The 26,016-nt window shown below is 52.4% G+C and overlaps 1 protein-coding gene across 1 annotated transcript in view; it reads left to right on the top strand.

Moving 5' to 3' along the window:
* The first annotated feature begins 895 nt into the window (after positions 1–895).
* RPH3AL (rabphilin 3A like (without C2 domains)) overlaps positions 896–26,016 on the top strand; it is a 100,210-nt gene continuing 75,089 nt past the window's right edge. The window contains exons 1-4 of the mRNA XM_029928903.1: positions 896–1,131; positions 13,878–13,989; positions 19,842–19,985; positions 20,464–20,593. Of these exons, the coding sequence (XP_029784763.1) occupies positions 13,913–13,989; positions 19,842–19,985; positions 20,464–20,593 (351 nt within the window). The 5' untranslated portion in view covers positions 896–1,131; positions 13,878–13,912. The remainder of the gene's footprint in view (positions 1,132–13,877; positions 13,990–19,841; positions 19,986–20,463; positions 20,594–26,016) is intronic.

Here is a 26,016-nt window from a genome sequence, read left to right as displayed (position 1 = left end):
AGAGGGAATGGTGGGGAGCAGGGGCCATCAGAGACTTGCACCTCTGTGCCTCACTAATCCCTGGACCATCGGGTGAACCATAGCAGCGCTCACAGGCTGCCATGGCCAGGTAATCCTGCACCTTCCCAGAACTCCTGATTGGTCAATTTCTGCGTGTCTGAGTTTCTGTGAACTCCTGGCACACTCCTTAGTGCTGGGAGCAGGGGAGATGGTTGGAGACTCTCCCTGGCCTCTTGCTTTCATTAGATGACATATGCCATAGCCAGGGCTCCTTGGGGAACAGAGAAGGTGCCAGAAGGTGCCAGGGGCCAGCGGTGGGGCCTTGAGCCTGCATCCTCAAGCATCAGGTCTCAAGTTCCATCTCTGGAAGGGCGGATGGTCAGGCCATCCCCTTGGGAATGTGATGAATTTCAGTTGGTCAGTCTGTGGCAAGTACCGGCAGGTAGTTAGTGCCCCATAAGCTGCTTTCCCTTCCCCAAGTGACAGCTCAGGGCCCAGCTAAGCACTTGCAGGTACATTTTAGTTTATAGGCTGCTCCTAAAGGGCTCAAAAACTACAGCAAGATGCTGGTGATTCTGTTTGGCCTTTCCCCGGCTCATCTCTTCTGTACCCTGCCGCATTCTGGGGGTGGTCGTCTCTCTCATGGCCAGGTGTCCCCTCCCCCATTGCCCAAGTGCTTGGCAGTCCTCACCATGGACAATCATGATGGGCATCTTCCTTGTTTGGGGTCTTAGCCTCTCCCAGGGGCATGCAGAGTGCACAGGGATGTTGACAGTAGGCGCCTGGCAGCGCAGTCCTTAATCTTGGAGTCGGAACAGAGAAACGTCTGTTTGTGTTTCCATGAACGAGAAGGGACAGCTGGCTGGGAGATAGCAGGCTGGGTCAGCTGGGGGTTGCCTTGGCTGCTGGCTTCAAGCAAATAGCCAGGGCCAAGGTCTCCGCCCAGGAGCTGGTGAAGTGGGTGGGAGAAGAATAGAGAGGTAGCTGGCAGGGCCTGGGAAGACCCGCCAGAAAGCTAGTGTCCTGGCAGGGCCGTGCGGACACCACTGGGGGTGGCAGCAGCGTGGGAGCTCCGGGGACCCGGGGACTGCCTCTGTCAGCAGGCCGGAAGATTGGGACTTTACCAAGCAGGTGAGAAGGACTGGACCTGGCTTCCTTCCAGAGGCTTCTCTGCTGCATGGAGAAGTTTCTGCTGGGCTCCTTCAACAAGCTTCTCCTGGGTGTGAACTATATTCAGATTTCCTTTGCAAAAAGGGTTTGCTTAGGACCTTCTGCACGCATGCGCGCGCGCACACACAGGCACATCACAGTCTTGGAAGCAGGCTCTTATTTCTGCACTGAAAGATAAGCAGCACTGCCACCCTTCACCGTGCACCCCATTCAGGTGCCGGCAGCCCGTGGGGCAGTTTCTGACTTGGGGCCACAGACACCTGATTACCCTGAAAGCTTGTTTTCTTCTGGTAGCCTTAATCAAGTGCCAATTCCATTTCCTGTTCTTTTTTTGTGCCATCGACCCCTTTTTTTGATAGTCTGGTGAATCCTGTGGAACCTTTCTCAAGATAGTGATTTTTAATGTACAAACAGGATTAAACAGGAGCCAATTATATTGACGTATAGTTCTCAGAGTAGTTTTAAAAAACAAGCTTTCGATATAGTAATCTGTGTGTGCTGCTTTTTTGAGTCATTAGGTAAACTACCTTCAGTAGATCTAATAACTATTATAATTTTAAATATAATTTATGTAGTGATGAATATAAATACTATTTTAACATATCTGCAACTTTGTGATATGCAAATATCTGTTACTCCAGTAATGACCAAGCCACATAATTTAACTGTGATGTGTTGCCTGCATTCGGTTGCAGGTTAGTGAAAATAAAGGCATAATTTATTCCCACCCAAGGTCACAGCTCCCCCGTTAGGACTCCCAAGAGAAGCAGTGCCCAAACGAGGTGTTTTCTTGAATCCTCTTTTTGCACCGACCAGGACAGGCTCTCTTAGATTGAGACTCGTCTCCTAGTTCTCAGCACCTAGGGACTCCAGGGTGCATTTTGGACTGACTCAAGCTTCTGCATATACACACTGACGGGCCCCTGAGTCTGCTGACCCCGCCCCCCAGGGGAGGGTTCTGGTTTCTGTTTTCCCCCTGTGTTACAGGATAAACTGTGTCCCTCAAAGCGGTGTGTTCAAGTCCCAGCCCTCAGAACCTCAGACTGGTCTCACTTAGAAATCGGGGCATTGTAGTTGTAATTGGTTGAGGCGAGGTCATACTGGAATGTCCTTGGTCTTGCTCCAGGACAGTGTGAGGCCCAGGGAGACAACTGTACAAAGATACACGGGAAGAAGGCCATGTGAAGTCAGAGATTGCAGGGACACAGCTCCAAGCCAAGGGATGCCAAGGATTGCTGGGCAAACACCCAAAGCCAAGAGAGAGGCGTGGGGCAGATTCCTCTTCCAGGTCCTTCAGAGAAAACTTGGCCCTGTCACCATTTTGGTTTTGAACTTCTAGGCTTGGGAACGACTTAGGCCTCCCAGTTTGTGGTACCTGGTCACGGCAGCGCTAGGAGACTGTGGCGTGTGGTCTGAGGGGGAAGGGGCCGCTGCTGGGGGCCTGGCAGCCAGCCTGGGAGACCCCCCTCCCTCCTGTGGGTTGAGAATCTGGCCAGAGGGGATCTGGTCACCCTGGAGTGGGTCTCTGCCAGCTGTGACTGCCTTGATCTGGGACCTGTACCTGCCCTGTGTTAGGCCTTTCAGAAATGACAGAAGCGAGCTGTGCCCCTGGGGACATGTAGGCAGAGCGTGTGGCTTTTAAAATTGGAGGACTGGCACTTGGAGAGAGAGGGGGAAAGAAATGGGTCGCTCTGTATCTCATTTCGGTTGGAAGCTTTCCTCAGCACTTCAGCCTGGGAAAGAGAGTGGCTTCAGCGAGACAAAGAGACGGGCAGGGGGTTGGGCCCCGCAGAGTGGGCATCTCTGGTGAGGATTTCCTTCCCTGCGGAGAAGGCCCTGCAGTGTTTAGGGAGACTTCCTACCACGTGAGGCCTTCTGGGGACACAAAGAACAGCCCCAGCTCCCCCTGCAGCAAACTCAGATTGACGGTTAACACTCAGTGCTTGTTTGTGAACGAGTGAGGGCAGTGAAGCCAAAAGTAGCTGCTGCTTGTCTTTCTGAGGACCCTAGCAGACTCCTAGGTTGGTGACTCGGTAGGGATGTGCCACGGAATGGGGCCCGGGGACCCGGGATCGGCTGTCCCGGAAGACCACAGACAAGAGAGGCTGCAGAAATGTGAGCGGGGGCTGCAGGGCCTCAGAGAGCCCCTCCCAAGAGGAGGAGTCAGAGCGGGAGGACAGGTAGGATGCCTAACATGCCCTTAGAAGAGGTTACCAAGATCAGTTCACCTACGATGTCAAGTCGTACTCCTCTAGTGTGCGAGCTCTGCGTCTCCCACGACTGGTCCATCGTGCTGACGTTTTGTCTACCATTTGTTCCTTGTTGTAAACCCTTTTCTAGATCATTTATCGTTTATTTTAATTGCTTTTTAAAAAAATATATTTGAGAGAACACGTGTGTGAGCGGGCTAGGGGCAGAGAGAGAGAGGGAAAGAGAATCCCAAGCAGGCTCCGCGCTGTCAGCACAGAACCTGACACGGGACTTCATCCCGTGCCTGTGAGATCATGACCTGGTTCAAAATCAAGAGTTGGACACTTAACTGATTGCGCCCCCCCCCAAGCACCTGCTCATTTATCATTTGTGATGTTGACTATGACGTTGTGCCCAGATGTGGTATTGCTGACCACTCCTCAAGAGTGGGGGTCCTCTCTAGATTTCCTTCCGTTCTAGTGGGTGGAAACCACTTTGCAGAGTGGGCCAGAGGCAGGACAGGGGAGCCTGTGGTGGGGATGGGCCTGCGTGTGGTTCAGGAAGTGTGAGGCTCACACTGTGAGGCCTTCAGTTCCAGGCCGGAGAGGCTGGGCATTATTCCGTGGGCTGTGGTAAACTCTTGCAGGTTAGTATTAGGTCCATAAAGGCGCACCAGCACCTGCTATGTTCCAAGCACCTTGCTAGCCCAGGGGCACCAAGGTGCGTCCTGGAAGTTGTGGTCTTCATCTGGGTAACAGAGGTAAAGACCCCCAGGATACAAAAGGGAAAGAAATGCTGTGGGGAGGGAAGGGGGTGGATTCTGAACAGGAGCCAGGTGGGGAGGAGTTAGAGGATTCCCAGAGGAAGTGGTTACTGGGCCTCTGTGGGTAGAGAGCATGCAGGAATGACATTTCTATGTGAGGAGTTCTGGAGACAGAGGTGAGCAGCCAGAGTGTGTCCAGGGTCCCGGTGACTAGAGCATGAGTTTTCTGGAGGGATGTGGTGGTAGGTGCGACTGGTAGGGTAGTTCGGGCCAGATCATGGATGACCTCGAGTGTGGCTTTGGTTTTTTCCTTTGGCAGTAGGGAGCCATTGAAGGTTTTTGAGCAGGGAATCACATGGCCTGACCTAAGCTTTAAGGATGACCTGTCTGGCTGCAAGTGAAGGGCATGAGGTGAGCCTCAGGACATCCCAAGGCCAACTGGGGAAGTTTTGTCGCAGTCTGAGCAAGAGAGGACTGAACAAGCAGGGGAGGAAAGAGTCCCTCCAGGAGGCAGGTCTGGCAGGATGCCTGTTTGTCAGGCAGTAGCTTCATCGGGGGTCCTGTCTCATCGCCCAAACCCTCGAGCCGTGCCTCATGCATAACTAGCCCAAGACACCATAGAGTTTCCTCCTGGCTTCAGACAGGCCTTCAAGGCTTCCCATCTGGATCTTTCATCCTCCCCGTGTGGCATGACAGGTGGAGGAAATGGGGATGTCTCGGCTCACCTTATCTTGCTATTAGCATGTTTCCCGTATCATGGTAACAGAACAGATGTCAGGGCCTGTTGCTAAGGGTTCCCTGGAATATTAATACCTGGGCGTAGAACCGAGGGCTCTTACACGGTGTCTTGGAGACCTCAGGAAGCACCAGCTTGGTGGCAAGTACTTTTTGATATTCACCCTTGCTTTTTCTTCCTCCTTTGGACCCTCGTCTACTCACCTGTCCCCTGGCACATAACAGCTAGCTGTCTTGGGGTGGCGGACTGGGAAATAGAGGGTGTACAGGCACTCTTCCCGCCTGCCCAGGGCAGGCATGAGGAAGGGATCATGGCAGCCTGTCCTTCAGAGGCTGAATGCAGGCCCCAAATCCTTCCCGGGTCAGCGCCCTTGGTGGCAGCTCAGATTTGGCCCTGGGATGAAGCCTCTTTTCCAGCCCTGCACAGGCTGCCAGGCCCTTCTCCAGCCCCCTCTCCTTACTCTGATATGTGCGTGGAGAGCAGAGCAATCTTACTTGCCTCCCTCATCTGGTCTTTTTGGCCTTTCCACTGCTCACAGGTTTGAAAATCAAACCCTAAACAGCTCTGGGAGGGGGTTGGACTAGATATTGAGGTCAGGGTCAGGATTTTATTTACCCGGATAGCATTTGTATCAGTTACATGCATTTGTCATGGTAATGCTTCATAACAAGCACCCCAAAACCTGGTGGTTTACAGCATATATTTGTTGTTCCTGAGTCTGGGGGTCAGCAGGGCTCTTGGCCAGACCTCGCATTTCATTCCTCATGCTTCAGCAGCTCAGATAATACCTCCCACACCTCATGTGGAAGAATGCATGTTCTTTTGTCCTCTCTCTGTGGCTGTTTGAACTGGCGTCCATCCCCTCCTAGACCCTGCAGTTTCTTTCAGCCCTTCTATTCCACCGGCTTCGTTCCCACTGTTCTCTCCGTGTCATTTTTCCCTCCCACGAGGCTGTCTATCCACAGCACACCTGGGGAGAGGGGACGGTCATTGTTCCAGTTGTATCAGTGGATGCTCCCTGAAACAAAGTCAAGGAGGCGGAGAATGCCAGCGTCTAAAGGCGGGAAACAGAACCACCCCAGGGAAAGGTGATCAGCTTTGGTAATGGGGCAGGCGGCTGTGGCCGGACCCCTGGCAGGCAGAACGGAGGACCCTGTGGGTGTGTGTAATCCTTCTCGAAGGGCAGGTTGCTCTGTGCCTCCCCACCCCCACCCTCTCGGAGGCAGCTGCGGGCTGCAGTGTTTCCCAGCTGCTGTGTTAAAGCACTCAGAAGTTTGGAAGGTTAGCAGTCTGACAGCAGTGTTTTCTTGGATTGGTGACGATTTGTGCTGCTGTGTGGAGTTCACAGCTGTGGCCTTTCATTTCCTCCTCACCAGGAGCCTGTGGTGGAGGTGGAGCCCCTACCCCTTTTTGGGGGAGAACATTGGCTGGAAGGGGGTGTTACATGACCACCTGGTCACTCAGGGCTCTGTGTTCCCTTCACTGGATTCTGAGCGCACGAAGCCCTTTAAGGGGGGCGGGGCGCGAAGGCTTCTTTCTTGTAAATGCAAATGTTTGTGGAGCAGATGATGCCTTTTTAAAGAAGTGATTAGAGGGCTGAATGTATTACACATTTTTTTGTTGTTAATGTTTATTTTTGAGAGAGAGAGAGACGGAGACAGAGTATGAACTTGAGAGGAGCAGAGAGAGGAGACCCAGAGTCCGAAGCAGTCTCCAGGCTCTGATCTGTCAACATAGAGCCTGACGCGGGGTTCAAACTCACGAGCTGTGAGATCATGACCTGAGCCGATGTTGGACGCTCAACGGACTGAGCCGCCCAGGCGCCCCTGGCTGTGTGCGTAATAAAACCAGCTTATTGGGGATTTCTAGATAGGTTCTTCCATCATTGCATTCTGAGACCAAAAATCCAAAATCCACGTGAGGCGGCTGGGACAGAGCTGCAACTGTCACCACAAAAAGTAGTGGACAATTCTAGGAGCCCCTTGGCGAGAGCAGGCTGAGGCTCCTGAACGTCCAGCGGCTTGAGCAGCCATAAAAGTCACTGTGAACAGTATAAGCTGTCTCAAGAATATATTAGCAAAAAGTATACTTTCCCCTTTGGGAATTTATCCTAAGGAAATAATCAGAGACAGGCACAGAGGTTTATCTCACAGATACCCATTTTAGTGTTGAATATAAACATAGGGACAAAACTGGAAATCATCTATGTGCTCCCAAATGGGAAAATGACAATTATATCCGAAAGTCTAAGTTACAATTAAAAACCATGTTTTTGAGGCATTTTAATAATGTGAGAAAGTACAAGAGGATAAGAAAACAGCAAACAGAGTATGTAGTAAGAACCCAATTTTATTTGGAATCTCTACAGAAACACCTAGAACAAAATCGGGAGGCCTTACACGGCGATGTCAAGAGTCTTCATCTGGGGTGGGTGATGAGTGAGTGCAGGCTGGCTTCTCTCCAGCAGGTGACCGGGTGCCATTGCATTGTGACTTGCCTGGTGGAGAGAGCCGCCCGAGACTAACACCCAGGGTGACAAGCTTTGAACTTTAGAGAGAGAGAATTGGCCCTCCCTGTAAGAGCCAGTTTGTTTTCACAGATCTGCCTCAGAAAGCTGCCTGGGGCTCATGAACCTCCTTCCCCGTGGAATTTTCTTTTCTTTTCTTTTTTAAGAAAGGAAGATCCTTTTTTTTTTTAATGTTTATTTTTGAGAGAGACAAGGTGAGTGGGGGAGGGGCAGAGAGAAAGGGAGACACAGACTCTGAAGCAGGTTCCAGGCTCTGAGCGGTCAGCACAGAGCCCATCGTGGGGGTCTGAACCCATAAATGGTGAGATCATGACCTGAGCCGAAGTCGGATGCTTAACTGACTGAGCCACCCAGGCGTCCGCCGCCCCATGGAATTTTCTGAGGAAATCATCACCAGGCATTTCCTGTTCCCTCTCCCCGCCGTAGGGTCTTCTGAGTCCTGGATGGAGGCAGCACCCTGAGGCCCAGTGTCCCAGCGGAGGCCTTGTGTCCCGCTGGCCATGGGGAGGTGCTGACTACCCAGTGGGGAGTCCTGAGGAACAAGCTGCTTTGTGAGTGAACACGTTGCTGAGCTCCTCGGCCTTGTTGTCTGAATGGCACCTTGTCTGGGACCAGCCGTCTCTCTGGTGAAGGCAGTTCCACCGAACTGCTAGTCACTGAGTGCCGACTTACAGCAGCCCCTGTGCTCGGCCCTGGGGACCCACAGTCCCGTGGGGAAGGAGGTGGGAGCACTTTGTCGGTAAAATGGAAGCCTGGGTTCCCAGTCTGATGCCCACCCCCACCTAGGACCAGTGTTCCTTCTCACCAGGAACCATGCATGCGCACACACGCACACCACAGAGCTCTCTCCTTCAGGCTCTCCCCCCTCCCGGCTGGAAGGACTTCAGAGGGAGGCCTGGCCCCAGCTGTCTATTCTCTGCTTGTTTAGGGGGAGGCCAGAGCCCCATGCGGCCCCCTCTCCGCAGACCCTGCCACCTCGCTTCTCTCCAGGCCCTTGGCCCAGTCCTTCTTTCCCCTCCAGCATGTGTGGTTTGCATATCCTGCCTTTCCACTTGCCTTCTGCAAGCCCCCGTTGTGTCCCATCAGTTGATATTGGACCAGGACTGATTGGCATCCTTTAATATGTTCAATGCACCTGGCACAAAAGGGCCTGGGCTCTGGGAGGGGGCTTCCTCACAGACCTCCCCCCCCCCCCAAGGGGCACGGAGCCCAGGAGGTGTGTGCTGGCTGGCGGGGTCGCACAGCCTGGCACAGGAGCACCCTGGGTAAAGAGCATTCAGGAAGCCCGGGCCGGGCTGGGCGGGCGAGCCAGGGAGCCGGCAGCTGGCCCCAACTGAGGAGATTTGGAGATGCTAGGTTGGCTCTGTTGGCAGTTTCCTAAAGTGCGGCTCCTCCAGCTGCCCTTCCTCTCTCACCATCTGTCCCGAGGTTGCTCTGTGTGGACAGGGACAGTTGTGCCTTGTGTGATGTGGGCAGCAGCTCGAGTTCTCCCTTGGAACCACCCCTGTGGACATGCCCGGCCGCGAACTCAGCACCATTAAAGACCCTGACAGCCAGTGTTCGCAACCCCAGGCCCTGGAAGGTGCCACCCTTCCTGAAGCTTCCTGAGCGTAGAGAGAGAGGGGTGGGGGATGGGGAGTGCCTTTCTTCTGCCCTACCCCTGCCACCCCCCTGTAGGCACTAGGCTGGGGTGGCGCTCAGTTCCCACCTCCCACCCACCGGCCTGCCCTGGGACCCTTCTTGGGTGCCCCACCTGCCACCTGTGCCTCCCTCCTGCGCAGCTTGGACTCTGGTGGCAGAATTGCTCAGGGTGGTGCCTCCAGCCTGTCTCAGCCCCTTCGGGTCCTGCTGAGAATTGGGGCCCAAGGCAGACAGCTGACTTGTTCTTGGTCTTTCAGTGCATGTGCATAAAAGCCAGACCTTCACGGGCTGAGTCTCTGCCCCAAAACCCTTGCCTCCACCCTTTGGCAGAAAGTGATTCAATGCAGAGAAATTAATGCTGAACTAAAGGTTAGTAGACCAGTACAGTTAGCTGTGTGACCTTTTCTCTTAACCTCTCTTGTTTCTCTTCTGTCCAACAGAAAAAGTAGTGATTAGATTTAGGAAGAACAGAACAGTACCTGTGGGCGATGGCAGAGTTATTTTGGCTAAAGTTTTAAAAAGAAAAGAAGAGTAAAAAAAAAAAAAAGAAGAACAAGAAGAATAGGACTCAGGTCAGAGGAGAGAAATGTTAGCTTGGGGGCTCTCTTGCAAGTGATCCCCCAAACTCTGCCCCCCCCCCAGGGAGTGACCCCAAGGAGACAAAAGGGGTTCATTCCCTAAAGATTGATTTGAGCCTGGGAGGGACTGTTGCATCTCTACCCCCCATATGCTGTCTTCTCCTGGGTGTCCCCACCTGTCCCCAGCATAAAGGAGGTGAAGATTTGTGTGTGAGAGCATAGGACCCCTTTCTCCTCACCTCCCCTCGCCAGCTCCACAGTTTTGGTCTAGAAGCTTCTGCAGAATATGGACCCCCCCCCAATGAGGTTCCCTGGCTTGCTCCAGCCCTCTGGGGTCACCCCTGGTGTGCCCCTGCTTCTGTGGGGGTATCTGTGCTAGAGCAGGGGGAGAGGCTCAGGACCCTCCAGTCCCAGGAGCAGTGGCTGGGGGCGTGGCACCCCGTGCAGGCCGTGGCAGGAGCGGTGGCACCTGGACACCCACTTTACCCAGACAGTCCAGCCTCTCTGGGTCAGGGAGACCCCTATCATTTCTATATCTTGCAGCTCCCAAAGTATTTTTTTCAGTTTGTATTTATTTATATTGAGAGAGACAGAGCGAGTGAGCTTGAGCCAGCAGGGGTAGGGCAGAGAGAGGGAGAGAGAGAGAATCCCAAGCAGGCTCAGTACCTCCAGCAAGGAGCCCAGCATGGGACTCAAACTCACGAACTGTGAGATCAAGACCTGAGCTGAAGTCAGATGCTTAACTGACTGAACCACTCAGGTGACCTCCAATGTATTTTTTTTAAATAATAAATAGGACTAACGAATTATAGTATGTTCTGAATGTTTACTTGGAACGGAGCAATGCTTTTCACATCCACATGGCAGTGTGATTGCGCTAGTCACAAGATAACAGAAATTTTAAAAAACAACAAAATAAACCACAGAGCACTAAAGGCTGGAAGCAGGCCACTGGTTTACACTTGTTGGATGAGTGTGTCATTTTGATCCTGTCTGTGTTTCCCTGGATCATACGTTCACCTCGTTTGGGAGAAGATCAACACCTTCGATTTGAGGAGGCCTTTGGTGATGATGGCCTCCCGGTGCTGGGCCTGGCCATGGGATCCCTTTAGGGTCTGCAGGTGCTCAGATCTCTCTGCCAAGGTGGCCCACAATGGAAAGCAGGTGTTTGGATGTGCTGCACAGGAAAGAGAGACCACTGCAGACAAGGCCGTGGGCTTGGTCACTGTGTGGGCCAGTAAGCTACAGTCAGCCCACTGCCCCCTGCTGGTCACCATAGAAATCTGTGACATTAGTCTGGAACAGTAGTTCTCAAATCACGATACAGGAATCCCTGAGGGTTCCCAATACCTTTCAGGAAATCCACACAGTCAAAACTATTTTCCTAATAATAATAATAAGATACTGTATTCTATTCTCTCACAAATGTACAGAAAATGAAAAGTTCATTAATACGGTTCCAGATGCCACATTTGAAACTGATCTTTAGGAAACTACCATCTGTTGAGTTCTGGTACAGTATGGAAGAACACCCACAATTATCTAGGAAGACTGTTAAGGTACGCCTCCCTTGGGGCGCCTGGGTGGCTCAGTAGGTTGAGCATCCGACTCTTGATCTCAGCTCAGGTCTTGGTCTCAGGGTTGTGAGTTCAAGCCTACGTTGGGCTCTGTACTGGGCATGAAACCTACCAAACAGGTAGGTAGATTAAAATATTCCTCCCTATTCCACATGGAGTATATATCTATGAGAGTCTGGATATCCTTCCTGTACTTTAACAAAACCACAGAATCACAAAAGATTGAACAAAAAAATCAGATATGAATATGCAGCTGACTTTTCTTAAACCAAACATTACACAGATTTTTATTTTTATTTTTATTTTAAAAAACATTTTTTAATATTTATTTTTGAGAGAGGGAGAGATAGATCACGAAGCAGGGAGGGGCAGATAGAGGGAGACACAGAATCTGAAGTAGGCTCCAGGCTCTGAGCTGTCAGCACAAAGCCTGATGTGGGGCTCGAAGTCACGAACTGTGAGATCATGACCAGAGCCAGAGACAGACATTTAACTGACTAAGCCACCCAGGTGCCCCTAAATATAAACATTTAAAAATAAATAAAATTTATTTTATTGTTTTTTGATGAATTACAATGAAATGATGAATTACAATGAAAAATTCTTTCATTCTAATTTCTAATGTGGTAAATATCAATAGACAAAACCCACATCATTTGCCATTGTCAGTAATTTTTATAACAGTTTAATGAGATATAATTCCTATACCATAAAATGAACTCTCTTGAAGGTTACAATTCATTGGTTTTAGTTTACTCCCAAGGTTGTGTAACCATCATTGCGACCTAATTCCAGAACATTTTCATGACCCCAAAAAGAAACCCCAAACTCAGTAGCAGAAACTCCTCATTCTTCCTCTGGCCACCCGCACTCCAGCCCCTGACAGCCAGTAATCTACTGTCTGCCTCTCTGGATTTGCCTGCTCTGGACATTTCTTGTAAATGGAATCGTACAATATGTGGTCTTTAGGGACTTGACTTCTTAAACTTACTTAGCATGATGCTTTCACGTTTCAGCCATGATAGAGGCTGTATCAGTACTTCATTCTTTGATGGCCAAATAGTATTCCAGTGTGCATTGATATGTTTTATCCATTTATCAGTTGGACATTTGAATTGTTTCTAGTTTTTGGCTGTTGTGAATAATGCTGCTATGAACATCCATAATCAAGACTTTGTGTGGACATATGCTTTCAGTTCTCTTGTGTATATACCTAGAAGGAGTTTCAGGGACATGGTAACTCTGTTGAACATTTATGGCACTGTTAGACTAATTTCCAACCTCAGTAATTTTTTAAAAAATGCTTATTTATTTTGAGACAGAGGGAACAAGTGTGAGTGGAGGAGGGGCAGAGAGTGAGGGAGAGAGAATCCCAAGCAGAATCCTCGGTCAGCACAGAGCCCCATGCGGGACTCTGTCTCATGAACTGTGAGATCATGACCTGAGCCGAGATCAGGAGTCAGACACCCACCCGACTGAGCCACCCACGCACCGCCAACCTCAGTAATTTTTAAGATTATGAAGGACTTTTGTGTTTGAGATCTACTGGTCTGGATGGGATTGGACCAGGGGAATGTGGCTAACTCAGTGCAACCTGTCATCTTTGCTCTGGGCTTTACTCCCTTTTCTCTTCCCTCAACACACACACACACACACACACACACACACACACACACTCCTCTTAGGATACATGAGCTTGATATTCCTCATGCTAGATAATCAAGGAGCTGGTCATATACTTGGTGGCAAGGAGAAAGGTGGCTAAGTTGGGCTGCACAAGTTAAACCCCCAGGAAGTTCTGGAGCCTGGATGCCTCCCCGCAGGATGCCTGGGGGTGCCATTGTCATTGTAGTCCTGGTGGACTGTGCCCCCTACAGCTGTGCAGGATGGCAGTCCTTGCCCTCCTCCCTGCTCTGGGGAGCACTGTGACATCAGCACATCGTGTTGCGGAGCAGAGCCCGTGAAGGTAGCCAACTTTTCACTGCACCCGTGGACCTGGGGCTGCCAGTGGGGGCCCCCCAGGTTTGGGGTGGTGTAAGGCTTGCCCAGACTATTTAGCTGTATGCCCCTCCTGGCCCCAGCCCCTCCTGCTAGGGACTGTGCTTAGTACAGTAGGGGCTGTACTTGGGAAGGGCGGGAGTCAGATGCCCTCAGGGCTTGCTGGCCAAGTTGAAGATTACTGGGATGTGCCTCTTCTCCCTTTTCTGCCTCTAAACCCAGATGTGCAGCCAGTCATGTCCAATCTTGTCACTTAGTGTCACGAGCCACCTAGTTATCCCTCCCAGAATTATGGGAAAGAGAAGCTTTGAGGGAACGGTATTTGGCTGGAGGAGGGAGGAGGGATTCTGCGGGCGAGGCATCAGCCGGTGTCCTGTATGGGGCCAGGCCGGAAGTGCCAGTGGTTAGTGTGCCATCACCTCCCCAGCTGATGACCACTCTTTACCTTTCCCTCTTCTGGGGCGCCTGGGTGGCTCAGTCGGTTAAGCGGCTGACTTCGGCTCAGGTCACAATCTCACGGCTCATGGGTTCGAGCCCTGTGTCAGGCTCTGTGCTGACAGCTCAGAGCCTGGAGCCTGCTTCAGATTCTGTGTCTTCCTCTCTCTCTGACCCTCTCCCGCTCATGCTCTGTTTCTCTCTGTCTCAATAATAAAATAAAACATTAAAAAAATAAATACCTTTCCCTCTTCTCACCCAGACGTGACTCCCTGCCCTGCCTCTGCACGCCAGGCCATGGCCGACACCATCTTCGGCAGTGGCAATGACCAGTGGGTTTGCCCGAATGACCGGCAGCTTGCCCTGCGAGCCAAGTGAGTTCCCCCAGGCCCTGCCAGGCCTTCCCTTCCTTCCCTATCCCCGCTTCCCCCCTTTTTTGGGCAAGGTTCGTTAGGGACCCAGAAAGAGAAGTTCAGAGATAAGTGCATGACTAAGGTGCACCAGGCCCTGAGCTGGGCACTTACCAGCCCTTCACTCATTGAACTGCCATGTCAGATTTACCCTCATTTCTTGGGTGAGGAAAGCAAGCCTAGACTCCTTGCCCAAGGCACATACTTGTGAGCGACAGGGCTGGGACCTGCACCCAGACTCCCCTGACACCCATGTCCTATGTTCTGTTGCAGCAGGCTGGGGGTGGGGGCATCAGGCTGCTCCTTCTGACTTCTCTGTTAAGAATATAAATCCCCCTGTCACTGAGCCTTCAGTCCCTGAGCCCCGGAGGCCGGGAGCCTCTGATATCTGGATGCCCACTTCATGGTGCGTGCCTGGCGCTGACAGTCAGGACAGAGCTAAGACTTGTCAAGTGAATAGAGAGCTGTGCACCCCGCCCCCCAGGCTGAAACACACAGCCAGCCTCAAGGCATCCCTGGTCTCCTCCATGCCCTTGACAGGGCCTCTCTGATGCTGGCTTGTCCTCTGAGAGTGCCAGTTTTCCTGTTACCCTCAGCCCGGTGAGCCCTCAGATCCAGGTAGGCTGGGCCATTTCTCCCCACTGTCTCCCCGTGGCTGGGGACCCGGGGCTCCCGGATGCCTGTCCTGCCTTCCAGTCTTCTCTGTCCATCCAGGGATTTGGGGGTCCACTGGTGTCTGCTAAGCCTAAGAATGCCCCTTCAGTCTGTCAAACCATGTCAGTTATGGGAGCCGGTATTTCCCCAACGGGGCCAAGTTCAAGAAATTTGCAGTTAGATGTTATAGTCCTGCAGGAGGACAGAGGACAGAGCTGAAACATCAAAGAGGGATAGAAAAATTAATCCGAAACGCCCGAGGAGAGTGGAGCCCTGCATGATTTGCAGGAATCTCTATGCAGTAGTTAGTTTGGCCCTCTCACTGGGGTGGCTTAGCTCCTTTCAGTGCCGTGCCCCCCCCGCCGCACAGGAGAGAGACCAGGGAGGAAGCCAGACCCTGTCCCTCTCTGCTTTGACGCCAGGTGAGATGATGCGTCCTCCCTGGCAGGTTACGAGGAGTGAAGGGGGGAGCTGTGCTCTTGTACCAAGGGCCTGCTGTGACCCCTGGTGACCCCTCTGGCATTTCTTTCAGTTCTCCCTGACCTTGTCTTGTGCTCAGCAGCAGCCAGAAGCTGTTGTAGCATCTTTTAGAAGAGCAAACACTTTTATCTCCTCCCCAGGGTGTGCTGCCTTGTAATGCCAGGCTCCTCAGAACGCCAGGCTCCGTCAAGGAGCCTACCACAGATCCTGCAGCTGGGTGCTGGGCGCTGACGGTCCCTCTGGGAGGCCCGGGGGGTTACCGCCCCAGGAGCCAGCTCAGGTCTGCCCTCCAGCACCAGCAGACATTATCTAACCCCTACCAGGGGCCAGGCACTGGCTGCACAGCAATGAACAAGACCAATGTACTCCGTGGTCTTAAGGCACTGATAGGGAGAGGTGAACATTATACATGGAATTGCCCACGTGTAGCTACTTTGACAGTAGAAGCAGGCAGCGGGGTGAAGAAGGCAGGTGCTAACTTAATCTGGGGATTCGGAGAGGGTTTCCTGAGAATGTGATGTTTCATTTGCGTCCTGGAGGAGGGGTACATATTAGATGGAAATGAGGGGAAGGAGCTTCTAGGCAGTAGGACCAGCATGTGCAAAGACCCTGAGGTAGAAGGAACATGCCATGTAGAGGGCCTGACAGGAGGCTACTGTGGCTTGAACACAGAGTGAAGTAGTGAATGGGGTGAAAGGAAGTTGGGGATGTGGGCAGGGGCCAGATGGGGCCGGGCTGGCCCTCCAGACTCACATTCTGGAGGGGCAGACAGAGGGTGTCCCACCTGGCCTTGAGGTAACGTTTAAGCCCTGTGATGGAGCTATGCCTGGGCCTCCTGGGAACTCTGAGAATGGACTCTTAACTCCCTTGGAGGGGATCTTCAGCAGGAATCTACAAGAAGCCTTTGGGCACCTACGTGGTTCAGTCGGTTAAGCATCTGACCTCAGCTCAGGTCATGATCTCATGATTGGTGAGTTTGAATCTCCGTGCTGACAGCACAGAGCCCACTTTGGATCCTCTGTCTCCCTCTCTCTCTGCCCCTCCCCCACTCTCTTTCTCAAAAATAAATAAGCATTAAAAAATAAATAATTAAAGAAGTCTTATAAAAGAATAGCAGTGACCCAGTGGAAAGGGGGTTTAGGGAGGCGGCAGCCTGAGCAAAGGCCCAGAGACAATGTGCAGCCCAGAACACAAGGAACTAGGAGCACTTGTTGGTGCACCGTGTGAGGCTGGGCAGCCGAGGGAGGAGGGCACCTATGGGGGGACGTACGGATGGGTGCTGGCCACCATTGTAGAAACTTCCTTGGGGCTTGGGGCGCCTGGGTGGCTCAGTCGGTTAAGCCTCCGGCTTCAGCTCAGGTCAGATCTCACGTTCGTGGGTTCGAGCCCCGCGTCAGGCTCTGTGCTAACAGCTAGCTCAGAGCCTGGAGCCTGCTTCTGGTTCTGTGTCTCCTTCTCTCTCTGCCCCTCCCCCTCTCATGCTCTGTCTCTCTCTGTAAAAAAAAGTTATAAAAAAAAAAAGAAACTTCCTCGGGGCTTACAACCATGCCTGTCTCTGGCAACCATGAGTTGGCCACCTTTGGCAGGGTGGAAGGACATTCCAGGGAGCAAGAGACTCAGAGGCAGCCAGGGCTGTAGGCGGGAGCTGTGAGCTGACTGGACAGGGCAGTGGGCGTGGGGAGGACGTTGAATGAGAGGACAGCTGGTCAGGGTTTGGTAGGTGACCAGATGGAGGCAGAAACGGAGGCTTGGAGGATGCCCTACGGAGGCCTGGCAGGGCGCTGTCAGCCCTGGCTGGCTGTGGGCTCCTCGGATCTGGAGGCTGGCCAACCTCTGATTGCCTTTAGTGTTTATTTTATTATTGAGAGAGAGTGTGTGCATACACAGGTGGGGGAGGGGCAGAGAGTGAGGGAGAGAGAGAGAACCTCAAGCAGGCTCCATACTGCCAGTCCAGAGCCTGACACAGGGCTCAAGCTCACAGACTGTGAGATCATGACCTGAGCCGAAATCAAGAGTCAGAGGCTTAACCGACTAAGCCACCCAGGCGCCCCTGACTTGCCTTCAGAAAGCCATCTAACTGCACTCGGGCTCTTTACTCCACTGAGAAATGGGGAGGCCTGCCTTACAGGATGGCAGGAGGGTCCAGCGCGAGGAGGTCTGCTGTGCCCTGGGCTGGGGCCCGGCCCGAAGCTAGCTGGGTAGGAGTTGCACCCTCCAGGATGGATGGCGGTGCTGGTGCTATGTCCTCCTATTGCTGTGTTCCTTGGCCTTTCTTTTTCCCATGCAGGGGGAGGCCTGAGCTCGGGGGCCTGTTTCCAGGTCTCCTCCCTGGGCCCAGGGGGTCACACACGGAGGGTGTCCCGGCCAGTCACTGACTGAGTCCACGCATATCCAGCCTACAGTCCTCTGCTTCTACCAGCTGAGCTATCGAAGGGTACACTGACTGAGTCCTTGAAATGGTCAGGTGGAGAAAACCTGCAGGTTGGGGTGAGAGAGTGTTGCTTTTTAGAGCCTGAGCCTGCCGCGTGCACAGAGGAAAGGGGTGCATGCCCCTGCCCGCTCCAAGGACCGCTCTCCTTTCCTCTGTCCCCCAGTCCTTCCCCCTTCCCACTGTTTGCTTCCCCCAGGCCTGCAAGGACAGCTTGAGAAAGTGTCAGTCTAGGGCAGTGCTTTTTGAATCGGAGACATAAGTGGTCTAGAAGTCTGGAGACAGCATGCTGTTTCATATCTTCGCACCTTTGCATGCACAGTTTCCTCTGCCTGAACACCGCCCCCGCTCTTTCCGTTTGAGGAAGTGCCTGTTCGTCCTACAGAACCCCTGCACAAGCACGGCCTCTTTGGTCGAGCCATTCCTGATGGTCCTGCCCGTGGTAATTACAGTAAGCACCGTTAACCACCACTGATTAAGCAATTGGGCATCTGCTATATGCAGAGCACCCTGTCTACCCCGCCTCGTTTAATCTGCATGGCACCCCTTCAGATCAGGAGATCCAGGAAAAACAGCCGCCCGCATTCTCACAGCTGGGAAGGGAGGGAGCCCCCAGGTGAGACCAGCACGCTGCACTCCGAGTCCTTCCCCTTCACCAGCCTGCTCCACTTACGGAGAAAGGACGTGCTCTTTCGCTCTCCTGACATGCAGCATAGACTGCACAAGACTGGTTGTTGCAGCAGCCTGGGTGGGGCAGTGACACAAGACCTCCCGGGCCCACTTGTGTCTGGGAACCACCAGGAAGGGGTCTACGTCCTCACCCTCCTGCTCTGGGTTCTGCATCGAAGACTCTTGCCTTTTTTTTTTTTTTATGTTTTAATTTATTTTTGAGACAGAGAAACAGAGCATGAGAGGGGTAGGGGCAGAGAGAGAGGGAGACATAGAATCCGAAGCAGGCTCCCGGCTCTGAGCTGTCAGCACAGAGTCTGACGCGGGGCTTGACCTCACAAACCGTGAGATCATGACCTGAGCTAAATTTGATGCTTAACTGACTGAGCCACCAGGCGCCCCTTTCACTTCTTTTTTTAAGTTAGTTTGTTTTGAGAGAGAGTATGGGGGGAGGTACAGGGGAGAGGGAGAGAGAAAGAAAGAGAGAGAGAGGCAGAGAGAAGAGGGAGAGAGAGAATCCCAAGCAGGCTCTGCACCTATGCGGGGCTCGAACCCATGAATTGTGAGATCATGGCCTGAGGTGAAACCAAGAGTCAGATTCTTAACCAACTGAGCCACCCAGGTGCCCCTGCTGTCACTTCTTTGTGGAAGCCCTTCCAGAAAGTACCAACTAGGTCAGTTCTGTTATTTATACATCCTCCTAATGCCTGCCTGCATGTCCCAGCCAGCGGCACATCCCCACACCTCACAGGCGTGGCCTCAGTGGACACCCAATAAGCATACGTTGAATGAATAGCTCTTCTCATTTTTCATTAAGTAACTACTGGTGTAATTGATTGGGCATCTGTGTCCCCGAGCATATTACAGTTCTTAGAGGTGGTGACTTTGCCATCTTGCCCATCTCTGTGTTCCCAGCATTTGGCTCAGAATGTCTCCGAGAAGCTGGGACTCTGGGCGGAGACTTGGGGCTTGGTCTGCTGCCGCCACTCCCTTTCCATCCAGAAAGATGGGAAGGGTGTGAGTTCTTACCCTCGGCCTTGGTCGCAGCCTCAGGAGGTGGCACTCTTGCAATTCAGGGCCACGGAGACTGCGGGGGCACCCCAGCCATGTCCCAGCCCTGCCCATCACCTGGCCTGCCCTCGCCACCTCTCCTCATGCACAGCTGTTTTGCCCTCCTGCCCCTCTAAGGCTCTGAGCATCTCCTTTTATCTTCAGAGTTTGTTTTTAGCCTGATTGCCGTTCTTTACTATCCCATGGTCAAGTTCCATTTCACTTATGTGCCTCAGATCTCAGACTTGATGATCTTCTGTGCTCCTTCCTCATGTGCTGTGGCCGTGGCCTTCTCCGTCTGTCTCGAAGCTTCACTCCATGCTCCTGCCTCCTGTGGTGCTGAGGCCGCACTGCCCTCTGCGCGGTACCCAGAGGCCGGTGGATGTCAGAGCCAGCTTTCGAAGCATCTGCCCTGTTCCCTGACCCACAGCTCTTGGGCTGTCCCCAGACTGTTCCCAGGGGGTCTTCGCACTCTGGCAGGGCGGCCTGAATTTGCGCTGTGGTGGCCTCAGGGACGGCCATATTCTCTCCTCAGGCTGCAGACGGGCTGGTCTGTGCACACCTATCAGACAGAGAAGCAGAGGAAGAGCCAGTGCCTCAGCCCTGCCGAGGTAGAGGCCATCCTGCAGGTGATCCAGCGAGCAGAGCGGCTTGACGTCCTGGAGCAGCAGAGAATCGGGTAAAGGCTGCTTCTGAACTGGGGCAGGAGCAGGGGCCGGGAGAGGGAAGCAGAGGTGTGAAGTGTCAGATCCGCACCCTGGGTCCTCGCGCTAGCTTTCACCACGGGCTGAGTCCGCTCTGCCCCAGAGTCTGCTCTGCCTCCCTCTGTCTGAAATCAGTTTACATGTTGACTTATTTATAGACTCTCTCCCTTTATCGAACATAAGTTCTGTGAGAGCAGGGACTATGTCTGTCTCTGGCTTGTTGGCTCCAGTATTCCTAGTGCCTAGCACATCGTAGGTCCTCAGTAGTTGGTGAGCAAATGGATGATTAGGAGGTAGCATGGGAAAGGGGTGGAGCAGGGAGCAGTACCCCAGGTGTGGGACCAGCACAAGGGGCAGGGTACAGTGCTGGGGCCCCATGGCAGCCATACCTGGGCAGTGGTCAGGTTGGAGACGGGAAGCACATTCCCTCTGACTCTGTGTCCTGTGCTGCAGGCGGCTGGTGGAGCGGCTGGAGACCATGAGGCGGAACGTGATGGGGAACGGCCTCTCCCAGTGTCTGCTCTGTGGGGAGGTGCTGGGCTTCCTGGCCAGCTCCTCAGTGTTCTGTAAAGACTGCAGGAAGGTAAGGCCCTGCTCTGTGGCTTTGTGCCCTGGTTCCCAGGAGTGTATAATGTACGTGTCTGTGTGTGTCCATGTGTGCATGTGTGTGCACATGGTATCCTGTGCTGCTTGGCAAGAAAATCTGAGACCTTAGGTCAAATGGCCTGGCTTCTAGGGCCAACACTGGGGAGTGGACCCCTGGGTTTCATAGGCCAGGGTATGAATTCAGTTCTTCCACTAATTGGATGACTCCAGAAAACTTGTTTGATGTGTTGAGCCTCATTTTCCTCATCTGTAAAATAGGGATAATGTACCCTAGAAAGTTGTGAGGATTAATTATTACATGCAGAGCTCTTAAAAACCTTATTTGGCACATAAGTAAGTATTCAGGATTTTATTAGTCATCATTAAAGAAATAAAATTCTCCTCAGGGCCAAAAATATGCTGGATTATACTTCTTATTCTGTTGACCTGCTCTCAATCCCTGGCCCCTCAAATGAGAATGATTTTTGCTGCAAAGTCAAATGGTTTTTTCCCTTATCTTATACTCCACAGATTATTCTAAATTTTGCCAGTATTAAATTGTTTCATATTGAGTCCAGGACTTCTTTCTTTTATTTTTTTAATGTTTATTTTTGAGAAAGAGACATACACAGAGTATAAATGGGGGAGGAGTAGAAAGAGGGAGACACAGAATTTGAAGCAGGCACTAGTCTCTGAGCTATCAGCACAGAACCCGATGGGGGTCTTGAACTAATGAACTATGAGATTATGACCTGAGCCGAAGTCAGATGTTTAACCAACTGAGCCACCTAGGCACTTCGAGTCCAGAACTTCTTAAAGTAACTATTTGTTTTTCCTGGAGTTTCTAATTGCCTTTATTTTCTTATTGATCCAAGAATAATGTGCCTTACAGTCCTCAAGATTATTTAGCATCTCAATTTTACTCTCTGTCATAGAGTCTTCTTTTTTTCCCCCTTCTATACCCTTAGTCTTAACCCAGCCTAGACTAGTTGCTACATAGCTGTCATCATGGTACTTCCCTTGACTGCCCTCCTAAGTTAGAGACACTGTTCCCAATTTACCATATCTTTCTCTTTCTTTTGTTCTTCACCCTAGTTTTACTGGTACCGATCTTCCATGTGTTTTAAGCCTAGAGTTACTTTGGTCAATAAGACAGAGATAGAAACTTCTCTTGAGATTACACTGCGTAAGGAAACCAAAAGCAAATAATGATCAAATAAATAGGAATATTTCAGGACATAATATATTCTGGGAAGAAATAACAGGGGATAGAAAAATGGAGATGGGGTAGGGTGGGGGTGGTTAGAGCTGAGAGGACTGTAGATTATAGAGAAATCAAAGAAATAAACATGGACTTGGCCACATGGTGGCCATTGGCAGCCTTGTGATCATTTTGAGTTGGATTCAAAAGCTGGTTGGGAGAACCAAGATGCAAAAAGGTCAATATACCAAACTAGTAAGTGGAAAAGTCCAGGATTTCAGCTAAGGTCATTTTTTCCCATCTGTGACATGGGGTGAACCGGGCTAAGGAGTGTGGATTCGCTGGTGAGGGGTCCCAAGAACAGTGGAGATGTGGCAGGGTAGGGGTGGGGACTTGTGTGTCAGCTCCTCCTTAAGCCCTCTGTGGCCCTGGACCAGATCCCAATATAGGTCGTAGGCAGGGGGACTCAGAATGTCTTGTTCCCAGCCCTTGGGCAGGTTCGGTTCTATTTTGTGACTTCTGCCTGGCACAATGGGGCCCAGCAGCCTATTTCCTCTTTCTGCCCCTCAACCCCCACAACTGCTACAAATGTTCAGGTTTGCAGGACCATGATGAGGGCGCAGAGAGCCTTGTCTCTTCCCCTGGAAGAGGCAGGCTGCTGCCTTGACCGCTGAAGAGTCTTTGGAGAGTCATTTCCTGGGGAGCAGTGGCAGCCCTAGGGAATAATCTCGGCTGCATGGGGGTGGACGGGGGTAAAAACTGTTCTTCTAGATGCTCTTGACACCTCCCCACCCCATGGTATCCTGGAGCACTGGGCCGCTCCAGAGGACATTTCCATTTGAGATTGTTGTTACTTTGCAGCAGGCTGAGGACCTGGTTTTGGCTTGGGTGGTGAGGCAGGGAGGCCTTTGAGTTTCTGAGGGGAGTTGCTCCTGGGTAGAAGTGGAGGAGAGGGTGCTACTTAGGACTAGAGATGAATGATGGGCATCTGGAGGTTTTCTTCATCCATCCTTGAGAAGATTGTGTCATTCATTCATTCATCCATCCATTCTGCAAAGTAATGGATCTGCTATGTGCAGGCCCTATTCTAGGTGCTGGCAATACCATGATTGAGAAAGACAAAACCCATCCTCTCGTGGAGATTTTTTTTCCCCAGGGGATGGGAGAAGAGCGACAACAAACAAACACACCATGAATTAGAGCAGGGCAATGTGGGACAATATGACCACGAGGGCCTCTCTGAGCTCAGAGCTGAAGGAGCCAGCCCTGGGGAAACCTGGGTGGACAAGTGTTTCAGGCCGAGGGAGCAGCAAGCATGCAGTTCCTGAGGCGGAAACCAGCTGGGGCATATTTGAGGAACCCATGAAGGCATCTGGGGCAGAGGCGGGCATGCCGATTGCGGAAGAACTTCGAAAGTCAAGGTCAGGAGTTGAGATTTGATTCTAAGTTTAATAGGATGCGAGTGTAGTGTTTGAAGCAAGGGTGTGATAGGATCTGATTTATCTTCGTATGTGATGAGCCTAGCTGCTGTCTGGCACGTGAATTGCAGGGGGTCATAAAGTGATCGTGGGGGACCAGTTAGGCCCTGCCGTCACTAGGGATGAGACAGTGAGATTGGAGATGAGTCAACACAACCTGGGGGCCACATCTTTTCACCGTATCTAAGCAGGTAGGCACCATTACAGGGGGTGCCCGGGGGTCCCAGGAGGGAAGGTGGGTCCTAGGCTGCAGATGGGCCAGAGCGGTCTGCTCTGTGTAATAAGGAGGGGCGGTTCCTCCAGGGGCTTGCCAGTGAGTGCCGTTCGCAGGCACAGGGGCGTGGGTTGCTGTCTCAGCGCGGCCACAGCACTGGGACCTCGTACAAGGTGTCTGGCACTTAACCTCTGGGCTTGTTTCTTGATCTATAAACGGGTTAATAAAACTTCTTATATCATCATTGGGTGGGTGTGAGGAGGAGGTGAGCTAAGGCAGGGGAAGCCCTTAGCAGAGTACAGGGTGCAGACCCAGTAAAGGATGCCTGTTGCCGTTATTACTAATCCACTTCGAGGTCCTAGCTGTTCAGACCCACGATGGAGCTGACCTTCCATATATCTCAGATAGATCTAGTGACACCCCGTGTCTTAGCTCAGGCTGCCATAACCAAATGCCACAGACTGGGCAGCTGCAGTAACAGAAATTTGTTTCTTACAGTTCTGGAGGCTAGAAGTCCCAAGATCAAGGGGCGGCCAATTCACTTTCTAGTACAGACTCTTCCTGGCTGGAATACTCCCGGCTTCTCATTGGGTCCTCACTTGGCAGAGAGCGAGCTCTGGCCACTCTCTTCTCATCTGAACACCGCTCAGATGCTCAACATGGCTGGACCAGAGTTCCAGGAGGAGAGCAATCAGGAGGTCTGCCTGTAGGAGCTGGCTCCTGGAGGCAGAGAGCACAGTGAAGGGCATTCTGAGGAGGGGGGGAACACCACAGCAGAGGAATATTGCCGGGAACAGACAGGGCAAGGACTTACCATAAGGATGCAGGCCCTGAGGACAAGGGGAAGTGGGCTGAAAGAAGGAAGGACACAGGAGAAAGCATCAGATTTGACTGGGGAACAGGAACGTTGGGGGAGAGACAGAGCAAGGTCCTGCGAACTGGAAGACATGGGGCAAGGTTGAGATCTTTGGGAAGGAGATGGGGCTCCTTAGAAGGAAGAAGTGTCTTAGGACCAAGCTGCATTTGAGCAGAGTGGGCAGGTCTATGGCCCTGGGTACCCCGGAAATGTTCACAGAGGTGCAGACGCACTGTTAGGATGGCGCCACTGTGCCAGGTGGTGGTCACTTAGGAGCCAAGTCCCAGGAGAATCAGGAGGGGGGTTCAGACTTAACCTTAGAGCCCCTGCTCTAGTTGAAGCTTTGCAGGGGCTCCAGTGTCTGGGACGGGAGGGACAGTGTCCTCCATTCACTTATCCACCAAATATTTATTGTAGGTCTGTGTGTGCAGGCACTGGGGATACAGAGTAAAGACACACAGATCCTGCCCTCTGGGAGGGGGTGTTAAATGATTATGGGCAATTAATTATAGTTGCGGTTGGGGTTACTGAGGCAGCCCTGGGGGGCCGGGAGAGCTCTAACAGGGCACTGGACTAATGAGGGGCATCAGGAGCCCTCTACTCTGGGCTTAACAATTTCTAGGGAGCGTCCTGTTAATTTCCACGTCCTGGCCACCTCCTCACGTTTTGCCTGCAGGCCTGGGTGGTGGGAGGTGTGCAGGCCCGGGCAGGCTGCCGGGGAGACCTCTGACACGGAAGTGTTCTGATCCAAGCCTGGGGGGCAGATGCTCAGGACTCCCGGCCACACGGAGCTGTCCCCAGCAAGAGCCCTGGCGCATTCGGCAGTCGCACGCTAACGAGTGTGCTGGTAGAACCCATGCCGGTCCTTGGTGCAGTGTCCCCGTGTAATTGGGTCTGCACGCCCCAGCTGCCAGCCCTCATTACCGGAGGGCTGTGGTGGGAAGGGAGAGGGGCTGGCTGGTTAATTAGAGAGGCCTGGTGCTTGTGATTGCTTAGGCTCTGAGTCAGCCAGCTTTTGGTGTGATGGAGAGTCTTCACCAAGCACGGCGGGGGGAGGGGGGACTGGCTGCAGGAGAACCCACCTGAGCCCAGGATGGCGTTGTCACTATGCAGGGGAAGCAGTCACGGTTTTTCTGGTCTCAGCCAAAATGTGGGCACAGAGGGGCTTGCCTGTGAAACAGAGGTCTCCGTAACATGTGCCGAGTCCCTGTGAAAGAGGGACTCACTCTGCTTAAAGCCCTTAGGGAAAGAAAATCCAGCTCCTTGTGGGGTCAGACATCCTGCCCAGGATAGGGAAGCACCCAGGAAGGGGCCGCGCCCCTGCTCAGGGCTCTGAGGTGAGTCCTTCCAGGAGCTGACAGTGACCCCCCCCACTAATCCCCATGACCTCATCTAACCCTAATCACCTCTCAAGCCCCCTCCAAACACCATCACAGTGGGGTTAGGACAGTGACACATGAATTTTGAGGGGGCACATTCAGCCCCTAGAATCTTCTGAACGGAAACCCTGGAGGTGGAGCCACTGATCTGTGTTTAACAAGTGCTCCTAGGATGCTGATTCTCTGTGGGTTTGAAAACCTCTGCTCTATGGTCCCAGCTGGGTCCCAGGCCTGGCTCAGTACCTTTGCTTGTCTCACTCTCCTGGCCCTCCTCCACACCTCCCTCCACACCC

Source organism: Suricata suricatta, chromosome 17, assembly GCF_006229205.1.
Source record: "Suricata suricatta isolate VVHF042 chromosome 17, meerkat_22Aug2017_6uvM2_HiC, whole genome shotgun sequence".
NCBI classification, from domain to species: Eukaryota; Metazoa; Chordata; class Mammalia; order Carnivora; family Herpestidae; genus Suricata; species Suricata suricatta.
This window is presented reverse-complemented; position numbering and strand designations above follow the sequence as displayed.